General features: G+C 47.0%; 1 protein-coding gene across 4 annotated transcripts in view; it reads right to left on the bottom strand.

Annotated features, from left to right (window-relative positions):
• The window catches only part of ICA69 (islet cell autoantigen 1-like protein), a 78,450-nt gene that overhangs the window by 61,645 nt on the left and 4,347 nt on the right, over window positions 1-12,458 (bottom strand). For all 4 annotated transcript variants that reach the window (XM_050190953.3, XM_050190955.2, XM_050190952.3 and 1 more), the window contains one exon: window positions 10,679-10,905. In XM_050190953.3, coding sequence (XP_050046910.1) covers window positions 10,679-10,905 — 227 coding nt within the window. The remainder of the gene's footprint in view (window positions 1-10,678; window positions 10,906-12,458) is intronic.

Below are 12,458 nucleotides of genomic sequence, written 5' to 3'. Positions count from 1 at the left end.
ATGCCGCCATGCATGTGTTTCCTTTCTTTTCTTTCTTTCTTTTTTTGAGATTCGCGAAAACTAATTGCCTATGGTTGGCGATCAGATGAAGATTAGCGGAAGTTTGTCATACATTTTGCTTTTTTGACAGGCACACGACCACACAGTTTTCTTGGGTGCACGCACCTACGCAGTTCCATTATGCTATAGATGTACATATTAGTGTAAGAGCAGGAACATTTGAGACTTGCAAAATATTCTCGTGAGCGCATTTTCTAAGCTTTGAACTATGTGTATAACAATGAATCAAATTTTTCATTCTTATAAGTTTATTTCCTTTTTTTATTGTTGTTGTTCATGAATAAACAGTAGATATTGTCACGTGGTGGTGACGTTGAATAACACAGTAGCAATACTGTGAACGACAAAACAAACTTTTATTGGGCGAACCTGTGCCCACAAAACAGGCTACGCTTATAGCACAACGATAGCGGCGAACACGCTCGGCGATCGTCGAAAATCTGATCAGCGGGTCAAGCGCGTCGGCTTTTATACAACAGTCGTCGAATGTTCCAGACTAATCGTTGGGACCCGCATGCCTTCCACAAAGTTCTACAACATTCGAGTCACGCGATGAAATCAGATAATACAAGGCTCGGCGACAACAGACTGCGGATAGAAGCATCGATAACTTTCCAGAAACTTCGGTACATGCAAGCGCGTCCCGCGCTGTGCGATAAGATTTGTTAGGCGGCGAAACGGGGTCGCCCGATAAATATAAGTACACGTGTCAATACCCCCCTCTTAAAAAGCATCGTCCCGATGCTACAAATATAAGAGAGCGAAACACAAAAGGACACTTATTAAACATAATTAACAAAACAACGAAAAGAAATCAAGTCCAAAGGTCAGTTACGCGAAGTCCCAAAGTTCGTCAACGCTCGTGGTACGGCTTGAGTCGCACAACGTGGACAATTTCAGGTCGTGAGCGGCGCCGCTGTGACAGCGAAATGCCGTCTGGCACGACCTCATAGTCCAGTGCGCCAATACGTCGGATGATCTTGTACGGTCCGAAATAGCGACGCAAGAGCTTCTCGCTCAGTCCTCGTCGGCGTATAGGGGTCCAAACCCAAACACGGTCACCGGGCTGGTACTCGACAAAGCGTCGTCGGAGGTTGTAGTGTCGGCTGTCGGTCCTCTGCTGGCTCTTGATTCGCAGGCGGGCGAGCTGTCGGGCTTCTTCGGCGCGCTGGAGGTAGCTAGCGACGTCAACATTCTCTTCGTCAGTTACGTGCGGCAGCATGGCGTCAAGCGTCGTCGTCGGGTTCCTGCCGTAAACCAGCTTAAACGGCGTGATCTGCGTTGTTTCTTGCACCGCCGTGTTGTACGCAAAGGTTACGTACGGCAGGACCACGTCCCACGTCTTGTGTTCGACGTCGACGTACATTGCTAGCATGTCGGCGAGGGTCTTGTTCAGGCGCTCCGTGAGACCATTCGTCTGCGGATGGTAGGCAGTTGTCCTCCTGTGGCTTGTCTGGCTGTACTGCAGAATGGCTTGGGTGAGCTCTGCTGTAAAAGCCGTTCCTCTGTCGGTGATGAGGACTTCTGGGGCACCATGTCGCAGCAGGATGTTCTCGACGAAAAATTTCGCCACTTCGGCTGCGCTGCCTTTTGGTAGAGCTTTAGTTTCAGCAAAGCGGGTGAGATAGTCCGTCGCCACGACGATCCACTTATTCCCGGATGTTGATATCGGAAACGGCCCCAACAAATCCATCCCAATCTGCTGGAATGGTCGGCGAGGAGGTTCGATCGGCTGTAGTAATCCTGCTGGCCTTGTCGGTGGTGTCTTGCGTCGTTGACAGTCTCGGCATGTCTTGACGTAACGGGCGACGTCGGCGGTCAGACGCGGCCAGTAATACCTTTCCTGTATTCTCGACAGTGTCCGGGAGAATCCGAGGTGCCCAGCGGTTGGATCGTCGTGTAGGGCGTGCAGTATTTCTGGACGCAGCGCTGACGGTACAACAAGAAGGTAGCTGGCGCGGACTGGTGAGAAGTTCTTCTTCACGAGCAGGTTGTTTTGCAGCGTGAACGACGACAACCCGCGCTTAAATGCCCTAGGGACAACGTCGGTGTTTCCTTCCAAATACTCGACGAGGCCTTTTAGCTCCGGGTCTGCTCGTTGCTGTTTAGTGAAGTCTTCCGCGCTTATTATCCCAAGGAAGGCGTCATCGTCCTCGTCGTCCTGCGGCGGGGGATCGATGGGGGCGCGCGATAAGCAGTCGGCGTCGGAGTGTTTTCTTCCGGACTTGTATATTACCGTGACGTCATATTCTTGTAGTCTGAGGCTCCACCGCGCCAGCCGTCCTGAAGGGTCCTTTAAGTTAGCTAGCCAACACAATGCATGATGGTCACTGACGACTTTGAATGGCCTGCCATAGAGGTAAGGGCGGAATTTAGCTATAGCCCAAATGATGGCGAGGCATTCCTTTTCAGTCGTAGAATAGTTGCTTTCCGCTTTTGACAGCGACCGGCTAGCATACGATATCACCCTTTCAAGTCCTTCTTTCCTCTGGACTAGGACGGCACCGAGGCCTAGGCTACTGGCGTCAGTGTGGATTTCGGTATCGGCGTCCTCGTCGAAGTGTGCAAGTACCGGCGGCGACTGCATGCGTCGTTTGAGTTCTTGAAATGCCTTGGCCTGCGGCGTTTCCCACTTGAACGCGACATCACATTTGGTCAGATGTGTTAGCGGCTCCGCGATGCGTGAGAAGTCCTTGACAAAGCGCCTATAGTAGGCACACATGCCAAGGAATCTGCGCACTGCCTTCTTGTCGGTTGGCTGCGGGAACTTTGCGATGGCAGCTGTCTTCTGTGGGTCGGGGCGTACTCCTGATTTGCTGATCACGTGGCCTAGGAACAAAAGCTCATCGTAAGCGAAGCGGCACTTTTCCGGCTTCAGAGTGAGCCCTGATGACTTGATGGCTTCTAACACTGTCGCAAGCCGCCTAAGGTGATCGTCGAAATTTCCGGCGAAGACAACGACGTCATCGAGGTAAACAAGGCACGTCTGCCACTTCAGTCCGGCTAACACCGTGTCCATGACGCGCTGAAACGTTGCAGGCGCCGAGCACAGTCCGAATGGCATGACCTTGAACTCGTAGAGGCCGTCTGGCGTGATGAAGGCAGTCTTTTCGCGATCTCTCTCGTCGACTTCTATTTGCCAGTAGCCAGACTTGAGGTCCATCGACGAGAAGTATTTAGCGTTGCAGAGCCGATCCAATGCGTCGTCTATCCGTGGAAGGGGGTACACATCCTTCTTCGTGATCTTGTTCAGTCGACGATAATCGACGCAGAAGCGTAGGGTTCCGTCCTTTTTCTTTACCAGGACTACAGGAGAGGCCCACGGGCTTTTCGACGGCTGGATGATGTCGTCGCGCAGCATTTCGTCGACTTGTTGCCTAATAGCTTCACGTTCTCGCGTCGAAACTCGGTAAGGGCTCTGGCGGAGTGGTCGAGCGCTCTCTTCGGTTATTATGCGATGCTTTGCAACTGGTGTTTGTCGAATCCTCGATGACGTCGAAAAGCAGTCTTTGTATCGTCGGAGAAGACTTCTGATCTGTTGCTGCTTACTCATAGGAAGACTTGGATTCACGTCGAAGTCTCGTTCGGGGACAATGCTCATCGGGGTAGATGCGGCTGAATCCGAGAGGACAAAGGCATTGCTGGTTTCCAAAATTTCCTCGATGTATGCGATTGTCGTGCCCTTGTTGATGTGCTTGAACTCTTGGCTGAAGTTGGTTAGCATAACTTCCACTTGCCCTCCGTGGAGTTGAGCGATCCCTCTTGCGACGCAAATTTCACGGTCGAGCAGTAGATGTTGGTCGCCCTCGATGAGGCCTTCTACGTCAGCGGGTGTTTCAGTGCCGACGGAAATAATAATGCTGGAGCGCGGCGGGATGCTCACTTGATCTTCGAGCACACTCAAGGCGTGGTGACTACGACAGCTCTCCGGCGGTATCGCTTGGTCTTGTGACAGCGTTATCGATTTCGACTTCAGGTCGATGACTGCGCCATGTTGATTCAGGAAGTCCATGCCGAGAATGACATCTCGTGAACACTGTTGCAGGATAACGAAGGTGGCAGGGTAAGTCCGGTCATGAATGGTAATTCTTGCCGTGCAGATTCCACTCGGTGTGATGAGGTGTCCTCCAGCGGTCCGAATTAACGGGCCTTCCCATGCAGTCTTAACTTTCTTCAATTGGGCTGCGATGGTTCCACTCATGACAGAGTAATCGGCTCCTGTGTCTACTAAGGCGGTGACTGCGTGGCCGTCGAGAAGCACGTCGAGGTCGGTGGTTCTTTGTCTTGCGTTACAGTTAGGCCTCGGCGTCGGATCACGGCTGCGTCGCGTTGACCTGTGGTTGGTACGTGGCGTCGTCAGGTGGTCATTCGTCAGCGTGTTCTTTCCTGCCAGACTTCGTCGAGACGGCGGTGTGTCGTCGTTGTTATGTCGTCGAGATAGGCTTTTCGGCGTCTTCGTCGGCGGCGGAGGATCTTCGTCAGTTCGACGAACAGCAACCGCACCTCCATCGGTTGCTGCTTTTAGTTTTCCGGATATGGGCTGACGGACCGGCCCCGGGCTGGGCCAGTGTATGGTCGGCGCTGTGGCGACAGGTAGCGGCCTGGTGACGGCGAACGGGACGGTCGTCGAGGGCTCCACTGAGTAGCGGCGAGGTAGTCGGCGATGTCACGAGGGCGTTCACCTTCCCTCGGGCGCTGCGCGTTGACGGCGAAGCCTCGCAATCCCAGCTCGCGGTATGGGCATCGGCGGTAAACATGGCCGGCTTCGCCGCAGTGGTAGCAGAGCGGGCGGTGGTCGGGGGCGCGCCAAATGTCCGTCTTCCTCGCGTAGGTGCGCTGGGCGACGGGTGGTCGTACTGGCGGCGGCGGCGGACGACGGAATTGGGGCGTTGCAGGGCCCTGGCGCGGTCGCGGAGGGGGACCTTGACGACGTGCGACGGCGGCGTAAGTCATCGCTTCTGGCTGAGGCTGCGGTACTTGCGGTTGCACCTCAGGAACTCCAAGCGATCGGTGCAACTCTTCTTTCACGATGTCGGCGATCGAAGCTACTTGAGGCTGCGACGAAGGCAGGACCTTGCGCAGTTCTTCGCGCACAATGGCCCTGATGGTCTCTTGAAGGTCGTCCGAACCCAGTCCTTGGATGGCATACTGCGGCGTGTGCCCCTGGCGGTTATATTGCCGGGTGCGCATCTCCAGAGTTTTCTCGATCGTCGATGCCTCTGCAGAAAACTCAGCCACAGTCTTCGGCGGGTTACGAATAAGTCCGGCGAAAAGGTCTTGCTTGACGCCGCGCATCAGGAAGCGAACTTTTTTCTCCTCCGACATTTCCGGGTCAGCGTGCCGGAAAAGACGGGCCATCTCCTCCGTGAAGATCGCGATCGTCTCGTTCGGCAGCTGCACTCTGGTTTCTAGTAGAGCTTGGGCTCGCTCTTTTCGCACGACGCTTGTAAACGTGTGCAAGAAGCCGCTTCGGAAAAGGTCCCACGTCGTTAAGGTGGCTTCCCGATTCTCGAACCACGTTCTGGCGGCGTCTTCCAACGCGAAATAGACATGCCGCAGCTTGTCGTCGCTGTCCCAACTGTTAAACTTAGCGACCCTCTCATACGTTTCGAGCCAGGTTTCCGGGTCCTCGAATGTTGATCCGCGGAACGTCGGAGGTTCCCTGGGCTGCTGCAGCACGATGGGGGACGTTGGGGCTGCCATTGGGGTTGCCTTGTCCACAATCTTTTTGGTCTTCTCAGGTAGAAGTCCGTGCTCCGGGGGCAGCTGTTGAAGACGGCGGCTTGCTCGATGCTCCGGGACTACGTTGGTGCTCTCTTTGCGGTCCGGGCTTGGATCACGGCTTGTCGGGGGCGTCCGGTACATGAACGAAAAGCACCTCCACCAGATGTCACGTGGTGGTGACGTTGAATAACACAGTAGCAATACTGTGAACGACAAAACAAACTTTTATTGGGCGAACCTGTGCCCACAAAACAGGCTGCGCTTATAGCACAACGATAGCGGCGAACACGCTCGGCGATCGTCGAAAATCTGATCAGCGGGTCAAGCGCGTCGGCTTTTATACAACAGTCGTCGAATGTTCCAGACTAATCGTTGGGACCCGCATGCCTTCCACAAAGTTCTACAACATTCGAGTCACGCGATGAAATCAGATAATACAAGGCTCGGCGACAACAGACTGCGGATAGAAGCATCGATAACTTTCCAGAAACTTCGGTACATGCAAGCGCGTCCCGCGCTGTGCGATAAGATTTGTTAGGCGGCGAAACGGGGTCGCCCGATAAATATAAGTACACGTGTCAATATATACCAATGCAAACTATTTTTTTTTCACTTTACAGTAACCCTAGAAAAACTGCAGTAAATTTTTTTTCGAAATAGATCCCTCAGAAGGATTGGAATCTGCAATAAAAAAAAATCGACCCTGGGCGGTCGCATATGGCGAAAAAATCCACCCTGAAAGGGTTAGAGTGTTCTACCACAAGAATTTTCCAAATTAGTTCATTTATTAATAGCAGAGACAGAAATATTTGAAGTGCTGCAAATCTACAATTTCAGGAGACAAGCGTCACTGCCAAGAGACACTCACTCCACTTGCCCCGTCTAGCCTCCGCAAGTGAAATTTCTTCCCTGCATTTTCCCATACCAGAGTCAGAGGATTGTGTAACAAATACATCATGGGCACCGCCTTCATCGTTTTTTTTTTTTTTTTTCTCGCGTGCGTTTTTGCTGAGTGGTGCACCTTGGGTGATAGTCGCATGCGCGAGCTGTTGCATTTGTCTTGTTTGATGCAATGGACAATTTTTCATGCTCTGCACAAGAACATGTGATTAGCGGTATAAATAGGTGCCACAATCACAAGCACTGAGGAAGACGCGAGACGAAGAAAGAGCATGACTGCAGCGCAGAAACACGGTAGAACATGACATAGCTTTGTTTTCTATGCACACAACTGCACGACGTGGGAAGAAGCAGACGAAACAAAAGTACACCTCTCTTGGTACGGTATGAAGTAAAACAAAAACACGTAGGCATTCAGTTTTTATGTATTATTATTCATCTAAACTTTAATTTGTCTATTGAAGCAAGAGATTAAACAAATAACTTATGTGCCTTGAATGAGTGACGTCACAGCCCTGCCATGTACGTAGGCACACTTGTGCGATCAACGTTCAATTTGAAATTTAAGCTCTTTCCATGGCACGCAGGGAGTAATACTTAGCAGACACGATCATTAGCGCCAATTGTGTGCACTGCACTTTTCAGCTCAAAATGGCCAGACCTGGCGAGGGGCCCTTTAAGCAGAGTCGCTGACTACTAACGAGTACGACAGACGCCCTAATGCATCATTGGCTCAGAGGCAGCAGGCGCATATGTACATAGTGCAATTTGAATCTATTCTATCCCTAAGAAGCGTTTACTTCCTCATTACCATGCAGCTGTAGATGAGCAAAAAACAACTTTCTGGTTCTTTTCCTTTCCTCCACACGGCCAGCTCCATCGCTACCGCGGATGCGAGCACCATATGGTGATGCTGCAAGGAACCCAGCAGCGCACAAGGCTTGCGTGCTCTACTGTGACTAGTTGGCCCATTTAGCAAGGAAACATTAAGGCCGCAGCTCCCATGGTGACAAAACCCGGTGAGGTACGCAAAGAAAAGCTTCAATTTTAAAAACTGCCCTGTCCATTTTGTATACACTTTTGGATGGTACACTGTTTGACAAAAAGTATGAAACTAAAGATATAGTTGTTCATTTTGCTATTAACCTAAAATTTGGTAAACACGTTAACCACATCGTAAGTACATCTTTTAGCATTCTTGGTTTTGTATCCTAAACTACTCGTGGTTTTAGTGATTCTCATTGGTTTATTAAATTGTTTCAATCTTTAGTTGCTAGTAAACTTGAATACCGTTTAAATAGTATGGAATAGCATTGGTGTTGTTCTTTAGGAGAAAACTGTAAAAGTGCTATGCAGATTTATTAGTTTAATTCTCGATAGATTCATGGGTCATTCAGATTATTACAATTACGTGAGAGTTCATGATAGGTGCAACATGAAAAACATTGAATTGGCAATGAAAAGTTTGGGACATCATATTTTTTGCAGAGGTGCATTCATGAGTATATAGAATGTCCATTTTTGCTTCAATCTACTATTTGCTTTTTTTTCTCCTGGCAAAGCGATTTAGAGTGAAATATCTGTTTAGAGTAAAGAAAATTCGCAAGCCAAGTCACATAATTCGTTCTCAATGTTTATTTAACAGTGTGAATAACAATGACAATGCTGACATTTTCATAAACGGTACCTGTGTTTTTAAAAATACCACTGAATTATTTTTCGACGATATATGTATTTGTTTATGATCTCTTTTTGACTTTTTCTTCATTATGTACCAAATTACAATGCTTTTGTATGCTCTTTTGGGGCACATACATAACCAATTCAATTCAATCACAAGTTCAATTCCTGCCAGCAGAAGCCACACACCAATGGGGTCAAATAATACCCATATGCTGACATTACAGTCCACATTAAAGAATCCCCAGGTGTTGGAAAACAACCCACAGCCCCACACTAAAATTACTTTAATGTTCATGTGCGGCTATGGGACACAGGAACTACCAGAGAAACAGCCACTAATGTCATTAGTTCAAGGTTAGTGCACATGTGCCAATAGCATGTCTTAAAGGGCCCCTGCCCAGGCCCCATTGGAAATTTTGGCTATAAAACAAAAAATGTAAACTGCCATCTTGGCAGCATCTTACTGCAAGGATTTTTCATATTGACTATTTATTAGAGGTGATGAGAGAAACTGAAATGTTTCATTGCCATGCTGACAGGAAGCAAGCTTCACCACCAACATGACACCCTCATCTTTGCCTTGACTAGTGTCTAAAAGTGATATTTCTACCCTGCCTTCTTCCATACTGGAACCAAGTGACTGGTCATGTTTACGCCACGAGCTCCGCCTCTGCATTTTTTTTTTCTCTTCCTTTTTTTGCTGAGCAGCAACGCACTTCCAGTTACAGTTTGACGTATGCCGCCTTGGGTGATTTACTGAAGTCACGTGCCACAATCAATGACACTGCAGGCAAGGTGTCTTACGCAGAGGTGTTTATGCATGTAACCTGTATTCTCCGGCAGGAAGCGGTGCTCACTTGAGAGGAAGAGTGCACAGGTGTTCATTTGAAATTTTAGATGTTTTCGCACCTTGAAGCAGTTTGATACTTTGTAGGCGTGATTATCAGCACATGATCCATGCATTGTGCAAACTCTGTTTGCAATGCCCAAACCTGGTGAGGGGTCCTTCAACACCTTCAGGTGAGAGTACAGTAAAGCCTGTGCATGCAAGAACTTATACATCAAGTTTTCTGAAACTTTACCTTTCACAACATGAATATATATACCAATTAGTGTGCAAACATGTCGTGTTCACTGATTACATTTTTTTTTCAATCTTCATATAACATTTTGCAACGAAAATACATGAAGGGAGCAATACTGTTTGCCACACAGCCACAGATATTACACACCACCATCAATCTCAGGCCATTTAATCTATATACTCAGTGCAACCATGCACAACAGCAGTACCTGCAACACTTAGCAAACTGTGGCACTCTTATACGGGGAGTCCCAGCTATCATACATCACATTTTTCATATATCATACAGCAAAAAGTACACCTGACCACAAAAGTTTAAAGACCACAAGATCTCAGAAAACATTCATTTCCTGAGCAGCCTGTAGCAGTAGCTAGTAAAACTATATACGACAATGTTGTTAGCATATTCTAGCCGAGGCAATTAGCAGGCTGCGTTGTGAAACTTCAGAGATGTCCAGCTTTTTCTCAGATTTCATGGCCCGCAATATTTTGTGACCGGGTGTACTTGGCTGAAAACATGCCAGTTTTAAGTTTCTTTCAATTTTCCAGAAATTCTTCATTGACAGCACGCCATTCAGAGCAGTAATTTAAAAAGTAGTCTAATTAAAATTAATTAATAAATTGAATGGCATCAACAAAAAAATTACTGGCGGCTGCTCTACTCGACTGTGAACAATATACACTTGGCTATCTTCACATAGAATGTGATGGTCCGCCTTTATTAACAATGTTATTTATTAACAATGTGATGCATGATAGCTGAGACACCTTGTATATATGCACCACTAATCAAACAATAAAAATGAATCTGAATTGATACACAGTAGCACACAAGGTAAATTGCAGCAAAAAAAAACATAGATGAGAGCCACCCACTGTCGGTCCTACTTAGTTTGGACTCCCACTCTTACACTGGTATTTGTCCAGTAAAGTACAGGACATATACAGTGTTACACAATTAACCATGTATGCAGCTTTTAAAAATATTCAAACGATTTGCAAGGAAAACACAGCTTATAGTTAATTAAATTATGGGGTTTTACGTTCCAAAACCACTTTCTGATTATGAGGCACGCCACAGCTCACAGTCAAGCATCATCGTACCTCATACCTAGGTCTTGGTATCCTTTTGCATCTATTTTGTGCATACATGTAATAATTAATGCTGTCTGGTAAAGCATTATTGTAACTGCTCCCAGGTGGGAAAAAATAAAAAAATGAACACACCCAATATGCGGTCTTGGTAGTTTTCCAGCACCCGCAGCAAGTTAGTGCAGGACTCCTGGATGGCCCCGAAGAGTTCGAGCTTGGCATCAAGCTCAGCATCGCTGGCAATGATGCAGTCATCTTCCTTGCGACCAATCTTGCGGAAGAATGCCTGCTTGGTGGTCCAGTACTGCTGCTGCATACGCGACACTGTCGATGACTGCCCATAGTATGCAGTAGGCCTTGTGCTGCACACATACGCATCAAGTGGCACCTTTGTTGATTTTCATGTTTGCTACGAGATCAAGGATCAATATTAAACTTCCTGGCACCCACTTTTTTTTTTTTTTTTCAAATAGGCGCAGCCATAGAAGTACACATGGCAGTACCCTAAATCAAAAGCCTAGTTACTAATGTGTGCTCAAGGAAAATATATATTAATCAGTACAAGACCATCTACGTGGCTCCACGAGCTAAATGACAGTGGTTATTCAGCAGGTTATATATGATACCTGCTATTGGTTATACAAGACACTTTGATCTTGGTTGTCCTAAATTTGTGATAAAAGAAATATTAAAACAATGAACCTCTCTCTTTCTTCTGACGAGCTTCAAGAATTCAAACTTTAATTCAACAATACCTCCATGAATGAAGAGCCATTTTCAATAAAGTTTTAGCATTAATTCATTACAAAATGTGACGATGCTTGCTTATAAGCGCACAAAAATTTTATAAAGAAGCAACTATGTAACTGAAAATATTTAATGCAAACCACTGTACTTATAATAAACATGCAGCAGAAAATATTTATAGAAAATCCTTAATAATGTTACCAAAACTACATGGTTTCAACATGCCACCAAAAATATGTCTAGTGCTCACTTTTAAAGAAAAGTACCATTTTAACACATCATCTCAAAGAAAACAAGAGACTGAGACCTCTGTAGCACAATATTCTGTAAACTGGGATGTTGCTTACTGTAAAATCCTGTAAATAACAGAAGTTCTGAACTGCAAATTTTCCATGTCAAATTTTCTTAATTAATCTTTAAAGGGACACTAAAGGCAAATACTACATGTAAGTCAATGTGGACAGTTTAAATACCATTCCAGAAACCTCACAACGCTTGTTTCGTGCCAAGAAAAGACTTAGTTTACGAGAAATTTGCATCTGAAGGATGTGAATACCTTTTTTGAAATTCAAATCTCCCGCCACCGAACCGGGGAAGTGGCGAGGTTGCATACGCTATCAGTACTCTTTGCTGCTGTTGGCGAGTAAAACGGCGTCCAACAGACGGCGGTACCAAGCCAAGTCAGAGCGGCAGATTCACCGCTGCAACTGCTTTTTGGTCAAGTGGCGTAGACCGTTTGGGCATCCCGCAACAACACATGGAAGTTGAATTCTCTGCTACTTGCAGTTTGTGAGAGTTTCGCGAACCAGCAAAACCAGCACAGCACTACGCAATAACTACTGCAAGACGAAAGCATGGGCGGCGCGGAGTCGAGCAGAAATGAAACCTTTCGACCACGCGCGTCGTTGTCAGCGTAATTTCAATGAGTTCTTATTTCTAAAAATGAAATAGAACTGGACAAGCAGAATTTCATTTCGCCTTATAATACAATACAAGGATGTTTTTTTTTTTGGTAACAAATGGTTGACTACTAGTGACAGAATTTAACTGAGGAGTGCTTTCGTCATCAGGCAAGTACTTGAATGTCCCGGGGAAGTCTTTAACCATGTCCTACATTTGCCTCAATTTCTCGATTATTAAGGCTCTGTTCGTGATAATATTGACACCT

Source organism: Dermacentor andersoni, chromosome 1, assembly GCF_023375885.2.
Source record: "Dermacentor andersoni chromosome 1, qqDerAnde1_hic_scaffold, whole genome shotgun sequence".
In the NCBI taxonomy this organism is placed as follows: domain Eukaryota; kingdom Metazoa; phylum Arthropoda; class Arachnida; order Ixodida; family Ixodidae; genus Dermacentor; species Dermacentor andersoni.
Note: the sequence above shows the minus strand (reverse complement) of the source record. Positions and strands in the feature narration are given on the sequence as shown.